This window comes from Ascidia mentula, chromosome 8 (genome assembly GCF_947561715.1).
Source record: "Ascidia mentula chromosome 8, kaAscMent1.1, whole genome shotgun sequence".
NCBI classification, from domain to species: domain Eukaryota; kingdom Metazoa; phylum Chordata; class Ascidiacea; order Phlebobranchia; family Ascidiidae; genus Ascidia; species Ascidia mentula.
Window position 1 is genome coordinate 18,902,423 of NC_138573.1, and position 21,998 is coordinate 18,924,420.

The window sequence follows — 21,998 nt, forward strand, 5'->3', positions numbered from 1 at the left end:
ATAAAAATTCTTCACCGTAATAAACTGTGAAAGTCCAATGATCGCGGCGTACACTAGGATGAGCGCACTGTTGTGGCGCGAGATTTATTTTGTTTACGAGATAACAATGAGTGTTGCCATTTGGGCGCTTAATTTCACGGCCATGTTATTTTGGAAATTTGAACGCAAAAAATGTCGTTTGGCCGTAGAGAGAATATTTTTTTGTTATTACAATTACGCGCTAAATGTGAATGTTCGCTAGACGCGAGACTACTGGGACAATTTATGCAGAAAAGGATTACTTTCCAGGCACAGGCCTACCGAAATGACTTTAGAAATAAAGCAATACAAAACTACCAGGAAGAATTAACCTGCAATCACCAAGAGCCTAAACTTGAGCCTTTAACTCCTTGACGAAGGGAGAAACTGGTGGAACGTATGCCTGTGTTTTGGTTGAGAAAAGATGAACAGGAAAAACTAATGTCATTGCGGAAATTGTGAAAATTTAATTGAAACGTTTGAAATTGAATCAAAGCGATGTAAGTAAATGTATTACTCGTGTTGTAATGTATTACTCGTGTTGTAAAGGATAGGTGAGTTATAGGTTTCCAAATTTTCACAAAATACAGAGGAGCACATAGTTGAGTTGGGAACTTGATCTCTTATCTATTTATTAGGGCAAACATTTAATTGGTCATTAAAGTTTAAGTAAACAAATATTGTGATATGTTGCAAGCTGAAGAAGTTGTGGATGAGGAGGAGGAGAGTGCTGGGCCTTTGCCAATCGCTAAGCTAGAGGTGAGGTTATGTTTGATTGTTTTCTAATACATATCTTAGTTACCTATATGTATAATGGTCAATAAGCTGTTTGTGCATTTTCAGCAAAGTGGAATCAGCGCAAATGATATCAGAAAGCTTCAAGAACATGGATATCATTCCGTGGAAGCTCTTGCCTACGCACCAAAAAAGGAATTGGTTTCAGTTAAAGGGATAAGTGAAGCCAAAGCAGATAAAATCATTGTAAGCCAATATTTTAAGTTAAAGTATTTTGAAAAACATTTTACTTGACTTGTGGTTCAACTCAATTTTGTTTTGCGCAAAAAGAACTTGAATGCAAATAAACATTCAGCAAAATAAAATGGAATGGGCACCTATAAAATGAAACCTTCAGGGTTATTGTGTCAGTTATTTAGAGCAGCAATCCATAAACATTTATCGAAAATATTAAAAGATTCATAGTTCTGTAATCAATTTTCACAAAATAATCTTTTTCAGCAAAAAAAAAGCTATTATTTCTATGCTGTATTGTGTAACTTATATGAAAAGATGGAAATAAATTTTGTGTCATACTATCCACTTAAAATTTTTAAATTATACTTGAACATGTAAATTTACTCTGCTTAGATAGAAGCAGCCAAACTAGTGCCAATGGGATTTACGACTGCAACTGAATTCCACCAACGAAGATCAGAAATCATCCAAATTACAACTGGATCTAAAGAGCTTGATAAACTTCTTCAAGGTTCAAATCATAAGATTATGGCGTTAAGCTTTGAAAACCTTTCCTGTTGAAGCACTCATTGTGTTATGATTTTTTGTTGTTGCTGTTTTTTTATTGTAAATACTGTTACAAACAGTAAAAACATAGTTTTGATGTAGCACCACCTCTTGCATTGTGTTCATCTGACAAAAATCAACCAATTTTCAAGTTAGTATTATTTGACCAGTGTGAATTTATTGTACAGGAGGGTTTGAAACAGGCTCCATCACAGAAATATTTGGAGAATTCCGAACTGGAAAAACACAGATTTGTCACACAATTGCTGCAACTTGTCAGGTAATATTAGATGTGGATTGGGGTTTCGCTCTCCCAAACTTTTTGTTTTGGGGTAACCTTCCGCAAATAAGATAAAATTTAATTGCAGAAATGAAATCTGCATCAAAATTTGCCCAGAAAAAAGTGTAACACTTGAAAAACTTGTCTGATAAGGTTGTAATTTGGCATGTGTTACTTAACACATCAAAATTGAAGAGGAATGGGTTTAGGTCATTGAGTGATTTGACAAGGAATACACAAATGTAGTGGGAAAATCAGTATGTTTGTTGTTTTTGTACAGACTAGTTGCTGAAGTGTAACAGAATCTTGTCCTGATTTCGGCATTGTGTTAATAACATCAACACCAATTTATTAAGATAAGAATTTAACTGTTTGAAACAAAATACTCCAGATTGATGTGTGCTAATTTATGTGTTGAAAAAATAGACAGCACTGTATGTCTAAATAATATAATTTCCTCCTAGCTTCCAATAGAGCAGGGAGGTGGCGAGGGCAAATGCATGTACATTGACACAGAAGGAACGTTTAGACCAGAAAGGTTGCTTGCTGTAGCCGAGAGATATGGATTGAATGGTGCAGATGTGTTGGACAATGTGGCCTATGCAAGAGCTTACAACACCGACCATCAGTCACAACTATTGATGCAGGCTGCCGCTATGATGTCAGAGACAAGGTGAAATGTGTTATTACAGCTTTTTCCTCAGTCGAAAGATTTTAATGCTGCGTTATTTGATCACTTGTTATAAGTTTTACGATAGTATGCACTTGAATTTGCATTGCTAACCAATGTGAAAAAAACTTTTACAGTAAAATGTGATAATGTTTGTTTAAATTTGTGATTACAATTTACCTAGTTTTTAATGTACATAATGTATCATATGACTCATGAAGTATTACAACAACTTTACAGTATTGATTCAACTATACTTTGCTTTTAGATATGCAATCTTAATAGTTGATAGCGCGACAGCTCTGTACCGGACAGATTATAGTGGAAGGGGAGAATTGTCGGCGAGACAAATGCATTTAGCGAGATTTCTCAGAACCTTGCTCCGTCTCGCAGATGAGGTAAAACCAACATAACGTTAAGTAACTTAATCTTTTCTTATATTTGTTGTGGTAACGTAAGTTATATTATCCAAACTTATCTAACATTGTCCAAATAAATTCGGTAACTAGATAGGTGGGCCTATTTCAAAAAAAAAAAATTCGTCAACCAATTCTCTTTGGGGCGCAAGCTCTATACCAAAACTTTATTTTTTGTAGTGACTTTAATGTCCTATGCTGTCTAATAGATCTAGAAGGATCCAGAAAAAATATGAGGGGGGTGTTCGGATTCGGTACCTAATTAATGAAGCCGTTAAATGCGGTTACAATTTTTTTCGGACATTTATCATGCTGTAATTTTTTGTCCAAATCTTGGTGGAAACCAGTTTAGTTGTTGAACACGTTGCCAATATTACGTATGTTGAAAACAACTATTAGCGCTCGCATAGGTGCAAAGAAGAATATGAGGCCACCGCATGCAACATAGTTTTTATTTGTATGTTTTCTTGATAACATAGGCCCACATTTAATTCATTTTAGATAACACGTATATTTAAACCTTTCTTTCAAAGTCGTGGTAATGAAACTACGGCGCAAGCACTACCGCAAAAACTCGCATCGAGTGTTCCACAGTGTTACGCAATTGCGTAAGCCAGGAAGCCACCGTTTATGTGACGATTCGCGCCAACACTGACGTTTGTATTTTGAAATGAATAAACTTATAAGGTCGCGCTTTCGAAAACAGTATTGTTGACGGGTTATTGACCAACAGCACGACAAACGATTGTTTCATAAGCGGTCATCGCCGCGTGAATGCAGCGCCAGCGCGCGCGACCGAGAAACAAAGAAACAGCAGAGACGAACACTTGACCGTAGTGTTCGTTCCTGCGTAGCGGGAAATTAACCGCACTTTCACACCCCACATAACAATGTGCCAAAATGCTGAGGGGGTGTTCTGATACCTAAACACCCCCCCCCTAGATCCGCCACTGCTCTCTATTATAGTTTTCTTACAGTTTTGGAACAAAAATCTTTTACTTTAAATAAAAAATTCGCCTGTGTAGTTAAGTTACTGTTACGTCACAAAGTAACCATTGCGTCACAAAATACCTTTTGTGATGATTCATCTGTTTTGTCACAAACCGCTTATTGGTCCCGTATTTTTTTAGTTTAAATAAGCAAGCTTAAATTGATACATATTATGTTTTTATTGTGTTGCAGTGTTTATATTTTGTTAAATATAGCAATATTTGTTTGTAATTTATCACTTTGCAAAAATGTTCACTTTTTTCCAGTTTGGAGTGGCAGTGGTGATAACCAACCAAGTGGTGGCGCAAGTTGACGGAAGTGCAATGTTCTGTGCCGACCCTAAAAAACCAATCGGTGGAAACATTATGGCTCACGCCTCCACTACCAGACTTTATCTGAGAAAAGGTCGCGGTGAAACTCGGATATGTAAAATCTACGACTCTCCCTGTCTTCCTGAGGCAGAAGCTATGTTTTCTATTAATGCTGATGGTATCGGGGATGCAAAAGACTGAACTACAACAACACTCTTGTGCACATGGTGAAGTTCTGACCGCTTGGCAGTCACGCAATGAATGTTGAAGATACAAGTCTTTCTCCTTTCAATGTAATATTGACCTCAACAAACTTGGTTTCACGTCTGCAGTCTTTCTTATTCAACTTTTTAATTTGTAACCTTGTTGTATTTTTGAAAGAAATGAAATTAAAAAAAAAATTATCATTCTGCCTGTTGCGAGTTCAGTAGCATTAGCGAGGTTGCCATTTTGTGAAAATTTGGAAACCTATAACTCACCTATCCTTATTGTACAATACACTGAATTAAAACACGAGTAATACATTTATTTTCACTTACATCGCTTTGATTCAATTTTAAACGTTTCAATTAAATTTTCACAATTTCCGCAATGACATTAGTTTTTCCTGTTAAACTTTTCTCAACCAAAACACGGGCAAACGTTCCACCAGTTTCTCCCTTCGTCAAACGACCAGGATTCAAACAGACATGACCACTGACACATTTTGCGAAACAGCGTAAATCTGATGGAAGAATGAGCAAGTCTGGAAGAGAATCATTTGGCATCTTTGCTCCAAATTCACTGTTGATCAAATCAAAGGGAGTGTTTTCATGAGGGGGGAATAACGGGTAGAAACTGAAATGCAAAAAAATAGATTAAAGAAAAGGATGTTCCAACCACAAAGTGTTCTGATGGTTTAATTGTGCCAAATTTTGGAATTGATTATGGAAGGTAAATTTATTTTTGCACTTGCTTTTTTTTTTTTTTTTATTTTGTCACAGTATTGTAATGTGTGCAAAAAAAAATTCTGTTATGAAATTAAATCCACCAACCTCTTCTGGCAAAATAAATGCTGACTGAGTCTTGAAAGTCGATCAAGGTCAGAATTTGGATTTCTTGATATTTCCTCTGCACCAATGTGGAACAGAACATCCGTGGATGTGATTCCAATACGGAGGTTAGGGAGGTCAAAGGTCACCGGGTCAGGGAGGTGGTGGACATTCTAAAAGATGTGCAAGCTTATTAGTTTTGTTAATAACCCAGGTGATAAATATGTTGGTCAATAAAATATTATCAAAGTAGTCATGTGTTCGTTTTGCTTATCATCTTAGGGAAGGTGCGTGCGTACTCTCTTGAATTTCAAATAATTTGTTACTCCATAATTATATGAAATGGTGAACTGTGGATTTCTATAAATCATTACTTTTAAAACAAGGAAGTCGGTTACCTGTGTGGATTCTCTGTATGGTGGTTGAGGATAGCAGTAGTGATGGAAAATATCTCTCGTAGAAGGAACAAACACCAATGTGGTGATCCTATACAGCACACAATATTTGTCAAGAAATGACATTAATATTTGTACAGGACAAAACAAATGCAAGAGAAATTGTGATAAAAGACTGCAGGAATCAGTTTGTGCAAGTATGAATTAACCCAGGGATTTTGTCTGCACCAGTTTTCAGAAAACTAACTCAAAGTCAATGTCATCTTTTATTTGTCAGTTTCTGCCTCATTCAAATGGAATCAAAGCAAATTTTAAGAATTTGGTCGACGATAATAAAACTAGAGTGTAAAGAAACATTGAAGCAAATGTTCTAAAAATAGTGAACCATCATCTGTGCTTGTCCTAACAAAATTTATTTAATACTGGAAAGTTGATTCCTTGTTTAAAGTTAATTAACAAATGAAACTTGCCCATCTAATGCTGAAGTGATATAGTTAATCCACCTGTCTGCAAACTCATCAAAAGACTGGAGATCAATGTCTTGTGTAATGGACGATTGGTTTGCGTCAACGATCGGTCCAACCTGTTCACATATAAGCAACAATATAAAAACTTTATCTGAGGTATTGTTTGAATGAAACAATTTATATTCTTGTGATACTATTTTAACCTTTGAAATCAAAGTTAGAGGTAGAAATCATTGTTGTGGAATGGTGGCCGATCCCAGAAATCAATCAACTACATTTGTTTTAGGTGAATATTTGACTCACCACAATTGTTACATCTGGTTTATTTTGCTGAACTGCCGATATGAAGTCTGTTAAAGGTTCGTAACTCAGCGAACTTGTGGTAAACGGACCGACTGCAACCATGAGATGAGTGGAATCTTTAAACACAAAACATGCATTTAAGTTTCAACCCTTATTGGAAGAATAAAGAGCTTAGATTGCATATTTATACAAATACTATACTATGTAGCAACTGGATTATTGACATGACATTTGTAAAATAGAAACATAACCAAACAATAAATCAATCACAGGTTAATTTTAGTTTAAAAACTCCCCAAAATTTTCATCCAAATGAGCTTGTAATACCCGTGAAAGTGGAAGGTTGCAAATCCACATTTCCGCTTTCACATGGGAGGGTATAAACCTTGTTTGCGATGAATTTATGACCAGTAGGGTTTGTTCCTTCCACGGCAACGAACTGGGTGAGAAAGTGGTTTAAAAACTCGTTGGAAAACAGGAAAATTGTGGCTGTTGAAGCCGAAAATGAATGTGGTTAAAAGGATCGAATTACTAAATATTATGCTTAAAACACATTCTTGTGTTTGCAATACTTTAAACGGTGGTTGTAGTACAAATGCTGATAAAACACATAGATATGCAATAATAAATATAGTCAGTGATTATAATGCCTGTATTCAAGTGATAAATATTGTCAACATGGTAAAAAAGCTTTATGTAAAAGGTAACTTGGACAAAAACATTCCACAAACCTGCCCTGGGAAAAGGGAATATTGTTGCAATTCCTGCAAATCCAGAATTACTCTGCGACCAGAAGAGTGAATTCGGTCGCCCTCAAGAACAACTGACTGTGGATGGAGCTTTCCCCCTGATTCACTTGCAATCCTTCCTATGGTGATAACTGGACTCTGACTTGGGATAGCACATGGTGAATATGTGTCCAGATTGAAATGATGCTGCAATTCTTCCCCCGCTGCTTCAATGGAATCATTGACATCTGCAACATTTTTGTAGTTTCGTTTGTCACCAATTTAAATAGTGTAGATTTAAAAATAAAGATGGAATTTTTTTGCAACTTTGAATTATCATAGAAATTTGGTTGAAATATTTTATAACTTTCAAAATTGATTTGATGCATCAGTGCTCATATAATTTACAATATCAAACATTCAATGTTTTACACATTTTTAGGGTAATGATAACTATTTTGTTGAAATCTTTGTATTTTTTGCAAAACCATAGTAGGAATAGGAATACAAGTAAAACTCACAGTCACACATGTCAGTAAGCTTTTGGAACATGTACTTATATGTCTTCTGGAAATGTGAACACTTTACAGAAATATTGACAGGCTTGTGTGACTTTCTTTCCCGGTTCATTTCCCATATTGACGTGGAAGGTGGTTCCCCCCCACTCAGATGTGCGACAACATCACCAGCGTTTATACGACCGGTGTACTTTGGAGAGGGACTAAAATCCATTTGGAAAAGAAAAAACAAATCACCTTCTCGTAGAAAACAAAAATCTGCCCATAAAATTTTCATACGTTATTTGCACTGGAGATAGCAGTGTGGAATTGGGAGTCGCGTGCTTCCTGGGCTGAGCGGTGCTTGTAGGGGAAATTTTTACCTGAAAATAAAATTAGCTGTTTGTACATTTTTTAAAATCTAACGGTATAACTTAAGTAAAACAAGGCATTATCTAGTCAAGTCAGAATCAACAAAGTTAGTGGCTTATAGATTTCTGTCTAATTTCAATTCTGAGTTAATATTTGCTTGCACAAACTAATTTTGAAACTTGGACGCATAGTCACACTTTATATATCTCAAACTCAAATAATGTCTAGCAATGTAGCAACATTGATAGCTGTAGATGATTAGCAGATGCAAAATGTAACAATTGTATGGTTTTTAACATAAGAATTGCTTTAGAAAAATAATAAATATACATTTTTCAGCTGATTTTTGTTGGCTGGGCTGCAGTAGGCTTCCAGTATATCCTGGGCAGGACTCATGAAAGCTTGCGAAATATTTTCATATGTGTGAATACTTTTAGATGGCGTCCCTCTGGGTGCAACAAACTCTGGTTTTTGGAGTTGCTTTGACCGTGACATCTTTAACTGGAAAAAATATATATGTTGTAAAACAAGTAGCAACATTTTACAGTCTCGCACCTCTTTTTGAAACTGGTCAACATGCATGGACTCCAGTTCACATTGCTGATTTCTGCTTTGATATGCAAGCCACTCGTTTACTAACGAATCTGCATCCATGTTGAAGAGGATTGCCATCTCAATCACTAAAATAACATTACACATATTGTTGCAGAAAGTTAACACAAACTTATGGCCATCATATGGAAGAGGTTTGGTGTGAATATATTTTAATGCATTGGTTTTAAAGTTAATCTTTAGAAACTAAGTGTTGTTTTTTGTTGGATCAAAAGAAAGCAAGCTAGAACTAAAACCTTACATTGAGTGGTTATTTCCTCATCCTCCACAGTAATGTCGAACACTTGAAAACTGTCAACAATATCTTCTGCCGTAACCGCCATCGTCAAATATTTTTACTCAAACTCTAAACCCTGGTGTTTGTCAACACGTTATAACCTTACACGTGTGACATAAGATACTCTGTACCCAAAAGCCCAACATAAAGTCCCAATAATTTCGAGGTCAAACGTAGAGTTTTAACGTTTATTTACAGCATAAGAAAAACTTTGGAAATAATAAATAAAATAAGTATCTTCACAAAAATCGATGAAAGCCCAACAAAGCAACAAAACTTTCCCGCCAAATGTCACAATGTATTCTAAACGGTAGGGGGCGATATACTGGTAAAATCATTGTATTTAAACACATTTCTTGGTTTAATAAAACACAATAGTAAAGATGATATAATGACAAACTATATTCCGATGGTTTAGAGATATTTTTGGTTTATTCAATAATTGCAATTTAATAAAATTAACATGCAAAGTAAAATAACTTTACACTGAATTGCAACCCAGGGATTTTCCCGGTGGGGAAAGTATTTAGTAATATATTTTTTGTTTGTCGAGTTGAAAAAAGTGTGAATTCGGCATTTCTGGTGACAGTAAAATAGTAATTACAACGGGAACTGTTGAAAATTTGTCGTGAAACTGTGATTTAATTAAACCTACTTTAACGCAGACATCTTTATCTAAAAAAATTGGTACAATGGTTGAGCCAGCGAATTATCAGCCTTTGTCCGGAGAAATTCCACCAAACGCAAACGTCCAGGAGTATTTTCTACAAGGAAGTGTTCTTGACAACTCAGTAGAAAAACTGAGGCAAAGATTACAAGGTAAATAAATTTAAATCTTGCACATTAGGTCAAAAAATGTTATGTTCTGTGATTAGTGACAAAACATAACTTTTTCTCATTCATAAATTTCCAGGTCTTTGTGACAATGTTCCTCCTGAACCTTATACCGATCATGAGCAAATCTACTTTCTGAAACCTATCGCATCCATGTTTCCTATCATCGTGAAAGCTTGTAAATCGATGGTTAAACCAGATGTACCATGGTAAAAATTTAAAATGTATATTAGGCTGTATGTGGACATTCAATGTAAAGAATGTTCGATGTGAAAAAATTAAGGGGTAGGCAGTGTACCAGGTTGGAAAGTTTGTAAAATTACACGAGTTATCAGACTTTTTTCTGTATATTAATGCATTATCTAATTGTTTTTGTGTGGATTATAGAAAAATAATTGCAGAAGACATTTTTTGTGTGGATTATTTTGTTGGTATAGTTTGGCAAATCCATCTGTCACCCCTGGGTTTTGGAGTTTACAACTTCACACTTTAATTTAAAAACATAGTTATCGATTAAAGTTGAAAAGACCATGTAAAATATCAAATTTGTTTCAGGCAAATCAAATATGTTGGAGGTACGGAGGGTACAGAGCACAACAAACCAACCATGGTTAGAAGTTGTGTCACAGTTGCAGTTTCAAACAATCCAGCTCAGTTCCTTGACAACCTTGGGTTTACGTAAGTCTGACTTCTACATAATGAGAAAAAGTTCAACGCACAAAAAAATTAAATTACTTTTTATTTGCCCACAAAAGTTACTGAACAATAAAAACAAAACATAAAATGGCATGGGTGCTGATAAAACCATGTAGCATTGTCTGGTCAAGCGCCAATGTTAATGTGGGGGTTCTCGAAAAAAAAATTCACAAAAAAATTAACAAACTGACTTCATTGTTTTTGTTCAGATTGCAAAGTGAAGTTGTGCTGAAGGGTCATTTTTACAGAAAAGGAAGATTGAAAATCACAGTCACCAAACTAAACATTCAGGTACATTTCAGTGCTCAAAGCAGGCCAAACATCAACCATATTTGAAGTTGTTTAGAAGTCGTTAACACCCGCTTGTGCAAATAGTTTCGGTTTTTAATTTGTTTGGGTCCATAGTCAATTGTAGCCGTGTGGCCAAAGCTATCATATGGCCAAAGCTTTGGTCCATAGATAACATAGTGAACTTCTTGGACCCCAACATCACTGAGGTCGCCATGAAGAAGTGCAAAAAAATCATTGGTGTTGCAAATAAATAGGCCCAGATAAGAAGCTAATTTAAAATATATCAAAAGTTCAATTAGTTTTTCACTGCTTCGATTCTCTTGTTGTTAGCCAACCTCGTTGAGCGATCAATCCATACTTGAATCTGCCAAAAGTTCTCATCTTGTTGAAGTTAGCACAGTGGCGTCACCTAGGGACGATTCTGCAGGGGACGAAGTGAAAAACTTTTGCCAACATCTGAAACCAACTGCGCTCTTGAGCAAAGTAGACCACAGGTTGGTGACAGGAAAAATTTGTCATTTTGGTTTAAAGTCAGTTCCATGTCACTGTTCTCAACTGTTTGTCCACATATATGTATTGGTAGCATGTTAAATTAACTCTTTGTGGTTCTACCTAAACAAAAATAATCACTGACTAATGTGTTGTATTCATTGCATATTGGTTCCCACTTTTTAAAATCCCTAAGTGCAAAAACGTTGTTTTAAATCATGTTGTGATGCTTTGTAACACATTTTCGTGCCTGCCTTTACAGAAAAATGATGCAGTGACATTTGCCGACCATGTTGTACATATTTAGTGGATGGAATTGTTGTGATTGCCATTCCACTGACAAGTTCACACAGTCACAATTATTGGAGAAAGGATTAAGTTCCAGTTGCTTATAACAGATACGGTTTTCTCCACCATTTCAAATATTGTTGTTTTCACAATAAGATGACGCTGCAAACCACTGTTGTACCTTATTTTGTTGTGTTTGTGCGTCCACAGGAAAATATAGCAATGTTGTTTTTGTATCTCAACCAAAAAAAACAACATTGCAAACGAACAGAAACGAAGTCATCATTACAAAGGCTCCCCACATAATGTCCATTCAATATCAACCATGTATTGTTCATTTATGTTGTTGTCTTTTGTGGTAAATAAAAATCATGCGGCAAAGTACACCGAGTCAAAGCGACGAAGTTTAACACAAAGTCTGATCAACCTCTCCAGCACAAACCATTGTATGATTTTGTGAAATAAAAATTGGATATTTGGTTGGATAAAGTTTATCCAAAAAATGGATAGGTGGAAATAACCAAACTTTAGCGGGTTGTTGGCGCAGAAAGAGTTTTTTTTTTGTCCGAAAATCCTTAAGAATCTGGTCACTAGAGGGCGGCATGGGTCCGGGAGATACGACCGGTCACTTTTTTGAGATATCTTCTTTTGATTATGAAAACCATATGATGTGGATGTGGAAGAAGATGACTCGTCTAAACTTGTTGTTGTGTATTTTACTGACGTGGACAGTTGTGTGTTTTTCGTTCGAGGTAAGATCGTTTTCAGATTGAGTTTAAAAGTTTAATTCTGATTTTGTTGTCAAAATAACCGGCGTGTTGTGTGTTAAGCCCATACGGATTCAGAAAGTCTGGCACCGAAAAGGGGTTTCTTAAACTGTGTGTCGCGCCGTCGTAGTGCGTCGTTTTGAATTTCCAAGGGTGTGGCGTAACAACTTATGTAAAAAAGGAAAGTTTGAGAAAATGGAAGCAAGTCCGCCTTCTGCGACTAAAAATAACAAATCGTCCTGATAGTTTTATGATTGTTTCGTCGCAAGTGACGTCAATCTTTACAAAGCACGATTAAGTTTAAGAACCACTGGCATATCTTATACAGGCAAATCCAGAAAGGAATGGTTGTGAAGTATAAAAACATATGTTTATTGTTGGCAATGGTTAGGTTGTTTTACAAACCAGAAGTTTATACAAACAGCTTCCGGTGCGCATGGCGATAAACGAATAAAGCTGTTCATATTTTGGCACAACAGGGAAAATATAATTTCATGCGAGCCAAGTACCATCTGTGAAATACCGATTTTACAGACAGAAGAGGCCGCGAGATTGCCACTTAACCATCGGCCCGTGTACATCCGGGTTTTCGTCACACAATTTAGCAAACCAGGCCTCTTGTGTGCGGTAGAATTTATGCGACGATCGAAATGTTTTAAAATGTCAAAGCGCTCACTTTAGGTCGAATATGTGACACGTCACAAATGCGCTGTATAAACAAAACGGTCACTTCGACAGTCATAAACAACCGCGAGAAAGTGGTGCCCGGAAAACACATGGTTGTGGTTAAACTGGGCTGATGGACCCTCTTAGATTTACACACTTTTTTTTACATGGGTTTATAGAATATCTGCCTTAGAAGTTTTTTTGCATATGTGTGTGGATAAAAACAAAAACTCAAATATTTTTTGAGATGGACAGAATACCTTTGAATTCATACGGCTTCTTACCAAACCTGAAACAAAAAACTGAACAATCTTAATGGTCTTTTTATAGAGACTTTGTTACGCATTTTCAATACAACTGATTTTAAATACAAAATTTAGGGCGGGGTAAGTTTAATTTTGTGATATAATTTTTGCATTTTGACCTACTTTTTAAATTTTAATTGTCATGCATCACGTGATCAAAAAGGCGCAATAGTTTGTCGACAGACAATATTTAAAACAGATTAAAACAACTTGACTTTTGATTCAGCTTGATGAAAGTCAACGTCGGTACTTAGATACGTTTCAACAACAACAGCACTCTGAGTTTGTGAGAAGGCAACACCAATACAATGCACACGTACGGAACATGCACGGGGAGCCTGCAAGCTTCGATGAAACGCACAGTTTTGACGACACACATTATCCGTTTCAAACTGCCTTTCCTGAGAGAAGGAAAGCTGTCAAAGATTTTGTGACCATAGCTACTTGGCCTAAAAAACCTGTAGAAAATTATACGTTAGCGGTAAGTTGCTTCAGATTAGTTGTTTGATGACTTGTCTGATAAAAACCTGTGTAGGTTTGTATTTTGTACACAAATGTGTTGATAATTATGATAATTTGTAAATCTACGTTTAAATGATGTTGTGACAAAAGAACAAATAAATTAATTTATTGAAGTTATTTACACTAAGGTGGCATTTAGATTTCAGGACAATTATGGACTTGGAATATTGTTAAAGTTTACTCTCTAGAATGTATTCATGGTTTATACATATATAACTTGAACATGTCACCTTTGTCTTAATACAGTTGAAATATCAGTGCAATCGACCACTGGTAGTCATTGTTTTTATGGATGGATACGAAAACCAAGACCAGCTGTTTAGAAATTCCACAATCCACCTCATGGTTCAGGACCCAACCGTGATATTTAGGAAATCCTTTCTCTGTGTTTATTCAGAGGAGGAAAATACCAAATATATAAAACTTAAGTTCCCAAAGCGACTACTTTACAAGCCAAACATGCTGATGAGAAAGGCCTCCACCATGGAAGACATTAAGTTAAAGGTGATGAAGATGCTGTTTTTCTGTCGAAGCAAAATTGTTTTTATTATTTTACCATTCAAATTAATGTATTTTCTAAAAATTTTGTTGGTAAGGTCACTATGTCATTTAGGTAATGTGCTGAAACCAAGTGTATAAAATGTAAAGATTTTTGTGTAGATCTGTATGACTGAATTGCAAGAATGGAGGTATTTGAAAAATCAAAAGAATGGTGTTCGACACAAACTGCACATTCTTTTTGAGAGGTAATGTAGACTTTAATGCCATGCAGAATTGTTTGTGTACACCTGTTGTTTTTTCAGATCCAAACTAAAGCTGAAGGTCTCGATAGACGGTGAAGATCCAATGTCTAGACCGGAAACTGGTTCAAGAAACTGTTTGTCATGGAAAGGTGAACTTGGTGCAAAACTAATTGAAGCTAAACCTGTCCAATCCTTCCCAGATGAAGGTAGCATCATTATTTCATGTTAATTTACATATTACCAGTACAATTTAAAACAATGCTTTTATGCTAGTTAAAGTAATGTGTGTTGCTGTGGTTTTGCCTGAATAGTTGGGCTCGATTCTCGAAATTTGATCCATCTGAACATTGTTTTATTTTTTGTGGACAGAATGCACATCTTTGGTGAATTTTCCGATAGTCATGTCTGAGGAACCGTATGGAATATACAAGACATATTTACCATTTTACAACTCTGAGCTACAAAAGAAACAAAAATCAAACACAGTTCGGTAAACCAGAATTATCACTGCTTGTTTCATTTGTTTTCATGAAAGTGCAACTTTACTGTAGGCTGTCGGTAAATATGGATATCTACTTCAGTTCTTGGTGCAAGAATTACCCAATGTGCAGCATTTTTCAACATATTGATTCAACAGATGAGTTTGAAAGTCCCATACTGCTGATAAATCGCCAAGGTTGGTTTCTCCTGTTCTATTTCTCAATAATAAATAACAAAATAATACAGAGTTATGTAAAGCAGATTGAGAATACTTGGGAATAAAAACCAAACAACTAAATGTAAGATTTTCGGGACACTTTTTGTTGTTCTTTCTGTTCTTTTTGTAGATATCCATGTTGTGTTCCCTAAACCACTTTTGGTTCTAAACTGACCTTTAAAGTGCATTCTGTCATTTTTTGATTGCCTGTGACTAGAGTACAAATTATGTATGTTTAGAAAGGTTAAAGAGTTTTTGCCTAATTTTTGGATTGCACAAAAACAACTTCCGGCTTCTTTTGTAACAATGTTGTTGGTTGTTGGTTATTTTGTCAAGGTCAGTTACATGTTCAGATGAAAGTGAATGATGACAAGTCATTTGCACAAACCTCTCCATGGTCTGTCCCCTTGAATGAGTGGGTCAAGCTGGAATACCAACAAGCCAACGTTATGGTATAGATTTTCCAAATGAAATTGTTGGTTTTCATTACAACATTTGATAACATTCTATTAAAATTTGTTAAATTTTACTTAATGTTTACTTTTGTTTGACAGTGTTCAATTCCTCATTGTATTTTTTTGAACAAAGTTAACCTACATTGAGAACTGCAGACGAGTGTATACACTATTTCGACCTGTTCTGTCTCATCAGTGCAGCTGGTGACTGTGGCACTGGGCTAGTTTTTATGTTAGCAGGCACACAGATTTCCACTTTGTGGTACCTTTCTGTCAGGGTAGATCCAACAGAGAGCTGCAGGCAAGAGTCTCATCAGCCCTGTGCCACAGTCAACAGCTGTACTGACCAGACCTTACAATTTGACACAATGTGAATACCTGCAGCTCTTAATGTATAACATACATGGTTTGCTGGAAAACTTGATTGTGTGATTTCTTGTTACGATTACTCCAGCTCAGAATGTTAAATTGAAGATATTTTTTAGGCCAACATTACTTTGTACCATGGGAAAAACTTTACACAAACTAAAAACTTCACCTTTTAGTGAGTAACTATTGTTATTTATTAACTTTTCATTAGAGATTGAATACTTTTATGTTCAGTTATCACAAACCAGTGACTTTTCTTTCTGTTGATGGTTATTTTGTGGTTGGAGGAACTGTGTTTTGCAAAAACCTTGATGCAGTTATTGGGTCCGCCAAGTTTTGCAGGAGCAAAATTATAAAGGTTTCCCAATAATTAAACTATTTTGAGATGTGAAATGTGGAAATGATTTCACAAATATTACTACAATAAGTTGAAATGTAGTGCTGTAATTCGTAGTTTGACATCCAGAAAAACTTTTTATTGGGTACCTAGACGAGACAGTTTGTAATGATATTTTTGACTTGTTGCTGATGCTACCTAACATAATGTGATTGCTCTTTTAATCAAAAGCTCTTCTAGTAAGAAACAAATTTTTCAAAAGGTCAAAAACACATAAGGGTCTTACGTATTGGGTTAGTTAAGGAAGCATGTGCAAGAAGAGCTTTTAATTTTACTGAATATTTATAATTTATGTTAGTTTCCAAAATGCATGACTTGTGTTTGTATATGATGTAATATTTTAACAAAGGTTGTTTTGTAGCAGGATCACCTAGCAACCAAAATGGATGAAGATATTGTCAAACTCTCAGCCCATGAAAAAAAACAAAAGATTTTAATGAAGATTGTTAAAAGCAAGAGAAAATTTTATGAAAGCATGGTTGAGGAGAACAGAAGTAAATCCATTAAAGTGTTTCTTGGGACGAATTTTGAATTTATTCATTCATTCATTTCCAGATGTTTCAGTTCCATACTTTGTGGAAGTTGTAACAAATGCAAGGAGGGCATCTGAACCTGCTCAGTGTGCAGCAGATGATAAACCTCTTCCTAAGAGGTGACAGTAAATATTTGCTTTGTGTAAATTAGAGTTTTGAAAAAACACAGTAACATAGTGGGGTTTATTGTATTTTTTTATGTTGCTGTTTGTAGCAAAATAATAAAGATTCTGTAATTCCCAGAGAACAAGGTTGAACTTGGCAACATTTTTTTGTAATATTTGAAGCATTTTCACCACATTTTTAACATTGTTTCAATTATTTGGGACAACATTTTGTAGGTTTGATTATATTAACAAAATGCTTCACACAATTCCTTCAACGATTCATACAAGTGATATTGTGGAAAAAGTTGGTGATGAATTGTACAACCTTTTCCTTGAGAAAATGGTACTTGTGGTTCCGTGATCGAAACACCCTTTCTTCACAATTCTTAATTGCAGGAACCAGCAGAAAGTTTGCAAAACATGTCAACCTGCATAACGATACTTGATCAGGCGTCCAAGTTGGGTCATGGCCTTTCACATTTTATGCTTTCAGTTATTTACAAAAATGGAATTTCCACAGAAAAGAATTTAAAAAAGGTTGGTTTAAATTTCAATCTTTAATGGTCAAAAAAATAATAAAATTGCTTCACTTGTTGCAAATAGAGGTAAACTGTTTCATAAAAATGCTGAAATTTTAGGCACGGGAGCATTTAATGCTTGGAGCAAAGGTGGGGGACAGAATGTGTCTGAAAACTCTGGCAAATAATCATCTCACTGGAAATTGTGGATTCCTCAAAGACCCGTATCTTGCATATTGTAAGCTTTAGTGTAAATTACTTCAATTATTTTTAGTGTGAGAGTTATTTGTGTTTTAGTCTACTACCTGAATACTGCACATAAGACACAACAGGATCAGTTGGAGCATAAAGAGGGACAGGTATTTTGTCACAGAACACTGTGCATATATTTGTTATTTGACTTCCCCAGTGTAGGTATGCATTATATTATAAATAAATGTAATACTGGAGGACACATACACATTTTTGTGATACTTCATTTTCAACAATAATATTTTAACTTTTTTGAAGGCTGTTGTGAATTATGCCCGGTTGACGGACGAGAAGAAGATGAAGGAACAATTATCAGAGGAGGATGACATGTTCCAGTGGATTAAACATCAAGCAACAAAGGGTGTCTTCTCTGCTCAAGTATGACTTCTAGATGTATAATCATTTTATAAATTTATTGACATAAAAGAGGTTTTAAATCTGCTGTTTTCTTGGTATGTTTACCAAGTATTAATGAAGTTTATTTTTTTCTAAAAAATTTCACACAAAATGGGGCATATCTTTTAATTTTTTTATATATCAGCATCTCTGTGTTGTCATGAACCAACAATCCCTTTTCTCGATATTTAGATGGTTAGTTGTTATTTAAAGAAAATTAAAATTAAGCCTCACTTTTGTGCACATATAATTTTGGTGAGTTTTGCTTGGCTGGGTGGTCGCCTAACATCACATACAGTCACAAACCATCACCTTCCAGTATGACTGGCTGCAATCTTATGGCAGAGCATGCTTTTCCAGAGGAAATCACCTGAAAATACTCTAACCCTTGTCGTTTTATCAATGTCCATGCCTTTTTATTTTGTAAATTTTCTGTTCATGCCCCTAGTAACTTTGCATGGAAAAAAAAAACTATTTAAAATAAGACTTTTTGCACATGAAATTGTAGAGAAATATGGCAAGACTCATGTACTGGGGTCAACAAGGACTCCAACGGAATGTTGAAGCTGCATTCAAATATTACGAGGAGGCAGCACAGGGTGGTGATCCTGTAGCCATGTATGATTATGGGATTGTCCTCATTAAGGTGGGTTTATTTCTCTAATGTGTTCTGGATTTCTATACAGCTGTGTTTCCAGGGTCATGGAACAGAGGAAAATGTTGATAAAGGTGTCGGTTACCTTAAACAAGCAGCAACTCACAAGAACCCTTCAGCTCTGAACACTTTGGGATGGTTAGTGTATATGATGTTGAGATGTCAGTGTTATCTTGATGGAGTGTAGATATTTTTTTGTAGTGCGTTTTTGCTCAATAAAATTTTGGTAATATAAAAGTTTTTTTGGATGTTCTTTTAATAAAGCATTTTCATGTTCTACTATGTGTTTCCACTTTAATTTCGGAACTTTTGTTCCAATAAAGAATGACATTTTGTGTGAAGGTATTATTCAACCAAAGAAATTGATTTGGAGAAAGCTCGTGATTATTACGAACAAGCAGAGGAACTGGGGAGTATCGATGCAACTTACAATGTCGGACTTCTGCATTACACTGGGAGATACCCGGGGAAGAAACGTGACAAGGTAAACTGCCATTGTTATGAAATGAGGAATTTTGAATAATTTGGAGGTGGAAAAAACCTCTCTGAAATAAATACTATGTGGTAATTTAAAATCATGCAGTAGTTCTTTTGCTATTTGGCCAAAGTTACAATTTGTCAAATAGTTTTTGAATGTTCACAAGAGAAAAACATTGACATACATCAACAGTAATTTTTGTGTTGTTAATCTTCCCACTGAAGAAATAATTTGCTTTTCATATTTATTCTAAACACTGTTTTGTTTTATAATTTACAGCAAATGGCCTTTAGAAAGTTTTACAAAGCTGCAGCAAGTGGCCATGTTGAATCTTGCTTACAAATATCTTTCATGTATGCAACTGGAATATCCAATTTTCTTAGACCCAACATTCATGCAGCTGTGGGGTGGGTTGGTTAAGCACAATATCTGTTTTCTACAACTATTTGTTCAATTAATGAAAAAAACAATTTACTCCTTATTGATGTTAACGTAAATCTTTCATTATATTTTATGAGAAAAACATGTAAAAAACCTTAATTATATCTTCATGCCATTGTTTCAACACCATATGTTTAGATGGGCTTCCTATATCACTGAACGTAACCCAACAATGGGGGCAATCATCAGGGAGGGATTGCAAGCATACAGAAAACAATCATGGCAAGTTGTTTCATTGCTCAAGAAAGTCCTCAGTAATAAGAGATTATTATTTATCTCAGGTCGAAGGCAGTCTTGATGTATCTTGCAGCAGCTGACAGTGGATTTGAGGTTGCTCAGTTCAACGCAGCGTTTTTGTGTGAGGAAAATATGGTAAAAATATGATAATATCAACATGAAGTTGGTCCTACTTCGCTTGATTGTTGTTTTTAGGAAAACCTTGTATCTTCATATGTTAAAGAGGAATGTACATGGAGGTATTGGAATTCAACCGCATCCATGGATCAGCCCCATCCCTATGGTGTGTTGTGTTGCTTTGATTTTTGTTTCGAGCATTTTACTTTTACCAAAGTTTTACACAAACATGTGCTTTCGAATAGGAATCATTTTCTCACAATTTGTAAGTGTTTTACAATCTGAACAAGTTGTGGGCATTCATAAATCCCCATATCCATTATGTTGGGTAACCTTAATTGAACTAGATGACAAACTTTTTAACAGTGATAATTTTTTTAGCTTTAAACAAAATGGGTGATTATTATTACTATGGTTACGGTGGAACAAAGGATATTGGGAAGTCGTTGGATTATTATAGTCATGCAGCTCAACTTGGCTTTCCACAGGTTGTATAAAGTGATTGGCATATTTATAATAGCTGTTTACTTTGTACTTAAACACAATTGTATGAAGTTATTGTTTAACTACACTCCTACCCCCAAACAAAAATGCCCTGCAAGTTACCATGACAATAAAGTATTTTTTTCTTACCATATAAATTTTGCTTTTCTTTAAAAACTTCTTGTTAGAACTGATAAACTGTATTTTTCCTTGTATAATTTCATAAATCTATTTGTTTTCAGGCAATATTTAACATTGCTTGCATGCTGGAACGTAATGAAAGCAACACCCTGAATCACAGCCTCGCTCATCTAAACTTACCACCAGAGGCACTGCAGAGCAGAGAAGACACCATTATTCACCTATACAAGAAGTATGCCAACATACATTTGTTGTCAAGTTTACGTAAAACCAACACCTTCCACAAAACTTACTTTAAATGCAGATGTAGTGAAATATCTGGTGATGAAACTGCCATGCCATGTTATCTGGCATTGGTTAGAACCCAATCTATTCAAATGTGGAAAAAAACTCCATTTGTTAACAAGGTAACTTGTGCATTTTTATTTGAGAAATTTCAGAAAATTTACTTTTGTTCAGATTTGACGAATTATATATATTTTTTTTGCATTATGTCTAATAATTAAACAATAATTCAATATCTGCACTAAAATATTTCTAGACATAAAATAAATTGCTTTTTTTAGGTCATTACATTTGGTGTGATAATACTATCCACTATATTCCTTGTGGCTCTTCAATCTTGGAGGAATCGGAGAAGAGTTGACACAAGAACCACTGATGAAAATCTTCTGCAAGAAATAAGGTTTAAAATATTTGGAAAAACAGAGAAACAGAAGTTACATGCATGACAAAGCAGGATCGTCAATACTGTGCAGCCCTTTTATATCGGTCTCCACTATTCCATTTCAAACATTAGATCTAGTGGCCAAACTCGATCAGCCACAGAATAATGTTTTATTCCCATGGTCGATTTCAGATATTCTAATTCAAACTAAATTTTTGGAAACATTATTTACAACTTCTCATATTTTCTCAGTGACGTCGAGACTGGAGAGGAAATGTTGAACGATGTGAACGCTGATGATAAGAAAACGGAGACAAAGGAAGACGTTGAAGATGTGAAGAAAGACAAATTAAAAGAGTCATAGCCTTGAAATATTATAGCACAAAATTGAACACTGCCATGTAATAATCTCAATGCAATTGTTTTATGTGGCAATTTGTATCTGCTTGAAGAGGTGAATGTATTTGTGTGCTGCATATAAACATATGTAACGGTTATTCCAGACTTATTGTATTCTTACTTGTTGGTAAAAAAATAGTAGCAGGGATTTTGACAAAACTGACACAATT

General features: G+C 35.2%; 4 protein-coding genes across 4 annotated transcripts; 3 read left to right on the plus strand and 1 right to left on the minus strand.

Moving 5' to 3' along the window:
- Positions 1-653: 653 nt before the first annotated feature.
- Positions 654-4,528, plus strand: LOC145910727 (DNA repair protein RAD51 homolog 1). The gene is made up of 7 exons (XM_082997926.1): positions 654-777; positions 862-999; positions 1,384-1,501; positions 1,725-1,816; positions 2,281-2,489; positions 2,755-2,884; positions 4,159-4,528. The coding sequence occupies exons 1-7, from the start codon at positions 706-708 to the stop codon at positions 4,402-4,404; spliced, it is 1,005 nt and encodes a 334-aa protein (XP_082854052.1). The 5' UTR covers positions 654-705; the 3' UTR covers positions 4,405-4,528.
- A 180-nt stretch (positions 4,529-4,708) lies between these two features.
- Positions 4,709-9,002, minus strand: LOC145911519 (DNA polymerase alpha subunit B-like). The gene is made up of 12 exons (XM_082998899.1): positions 8,850-9,002; positions 8,552-8,676; positions 8,327-8,497; positions 7,925-8,007; positions 7,649-7,848; positions 7,131-7,375; positions 6,727-6,838; positions 6,400-6,515; positions 6,100-6,212; positions 5,633-5,720; positions 5,238-5,407; positions 4,709-5,040 (listed from the first exon to the last, which is right to left on the minus strand). Exons 1-12 carry the CDS (start codon positions 8,929-8,931, stop codon positions 4,773-4,775), a joined length of 1,773 nt encoding a protein of 590 aa, XP_082855025.1. The 5' UTR covers positions 8,932-9,002; the 3' UTR covers positions 4,709-4,772.
- A 552-nt stretch (positions 9,003-9,554) lies between these two features.
- LOC145911701 (mediator of RNA polymerase II transcription subunit 18-like) lies at positions 9,555-11,851 on the plus strand. Its single transcript, XM_082999116.1, has 6 exons — positions 9,555-9,704; positions 9,799-9,928; positions 10,275-10,397; positions 10,625-10,706; positions 11,037-11,200; positions 11,458-11,851. The coding sequence occupies exons 1-6, from the start codon at positions 9,578-9,580 to the stop codon at positions 11,471-11,473; spliced, it is 642 nt and encodes a 213-aa protein (XP_082855242.1). The 5' UTR covers positions 9,555-9,577; the 3' UTR covers positions 11,474-11,851.
- Positions 11,852-12,085: 234 nt separating this feature from the next.
- Positions 12,086-21,793, plus strand: LOC145912181 (protein sel-1 homolog 3-like). Its single transcript, XM_082999588.1, has 29 exons — positions 12,086-12,235; positions 13,448-13,702; positions 13,990-14,247; positions 14,404-14,489; positions 14,547-14,692; positions 14,856-14,976; positions 15,038-15,162; positions 15,520-15,635; positions 16,124-16,182; positions 16,242-16,365; positions 16,766-16,898; positions 16,960-17,056; positions 17,279-17,387; positions 17,441-17,581; positions 17,683-17,800; positions 17,860-17,921; positions 18,073-18,192; positions 18,719-18,856; positions 18,909-19,003; positions 19,208-19,349; positions 19,623-19,750; positions 19,923-20,006; positions 20,066-20,156; positions 20,217-20,304; positions 20,520-20,626; positions 20,864-20,994; positions 21,067-21,169; positions 21,329-21,447; positions 21,682-21,793. The coding sequence occupies exons 1-29, from the start codon at positions 12,086-12,088 to the stop codon at positions 21,791-21,793; spliced, it is 3,558 nt and encodes a 1,185-aa protein (XP_082855714.1).
- Positions 21,794-21,998: the final 205 nt, after the last annotated feature.

Bases quoted from the DNA above. Each gene is read 5' to 3' on its own strand.
- LOC145910727 (XM_082997926.1), top strand. From the start codon at position 706: ATGTTGCAAGCTGAAGAAGTTGTGGATGAGGAGGAGGAGAGTGCTGGG. The intron at 1,000-1,383 runs GTAAGCCAATAT...TACTCTGCTTAG, and splicing joins CCAAAGCAGATAAAATCATT to ATAGAAGCAGCCAAACTAGT. The intron at 1,502-1,724 runs GTTCAAATCATA...TTTATTGTACAG, and splicing joins GCTTGATAAACTTCTTCAAG to GAGGGTTTGAAACAGGCTCC.
- LOC145911519 (XM_082998899.1), bottom strand. From the start codon at position 8,931: ATGGCGGTTACGGCAGAAGATATTGTTGACAGTTTTCAAGTGTTCGAC. The intron at 8,677-8,849 runs GTAAGGTTTTAG...ATGTTATTTTAG, and splicing joins TGAGGAAATAACCACTCAAT to TGATTGAGATGGCAATCCTC. The intron at 5,041-5,237 runs GTTGGTGGATTT...TTTGCATTTCAG, and splicing joins CATTTATTTTGCCAGAAGAG to TTTCTACCCGTTATTCCCCC.
- LOC145911701 (XM_082999116.1), top strand. From the start codon at position 9,578: ATGGTTGAGCCAGCGAATTATCAGCCTTTGTCCGGAGAAATTCCACCA. The intron at 9,705-9,798 runs GTAAATAAATTT...ATAAATTTCCAG, and splicing joins ACTGAGGCAAAGATTACAAG to GTCTTTGTGACAATGTTCCT. The intron at 9,929-10,274 runs GTAAAAATTTAA...AATTTGTTTCAG, and splicing joins GTTAAACCAGATGTACCATG to GCAAATCAAATATGTTGGAG.
- LOC145912181 (XM_082999588.1), top strand. From the start codon at position 12,086: ATGGGTCCGGGAGATACGACCGGTCACTTTTTTGAGATATCTTCTTTT. The intron at 15,163-15,519 runs GTTGGTTTCTCC...TATTTTGTCAAG, and splicing joins ACTGCTGATAAATCGCCAAG to GTCAGTTACATGTTCAGATG. The intron at 20,305-20,519 runs GTGTGTTGTGTT...TAATTTTTTTAG, and splicing joins GGATCAGCCCCATCCCTATG to CTTTAAACAAAATGGGTGAT.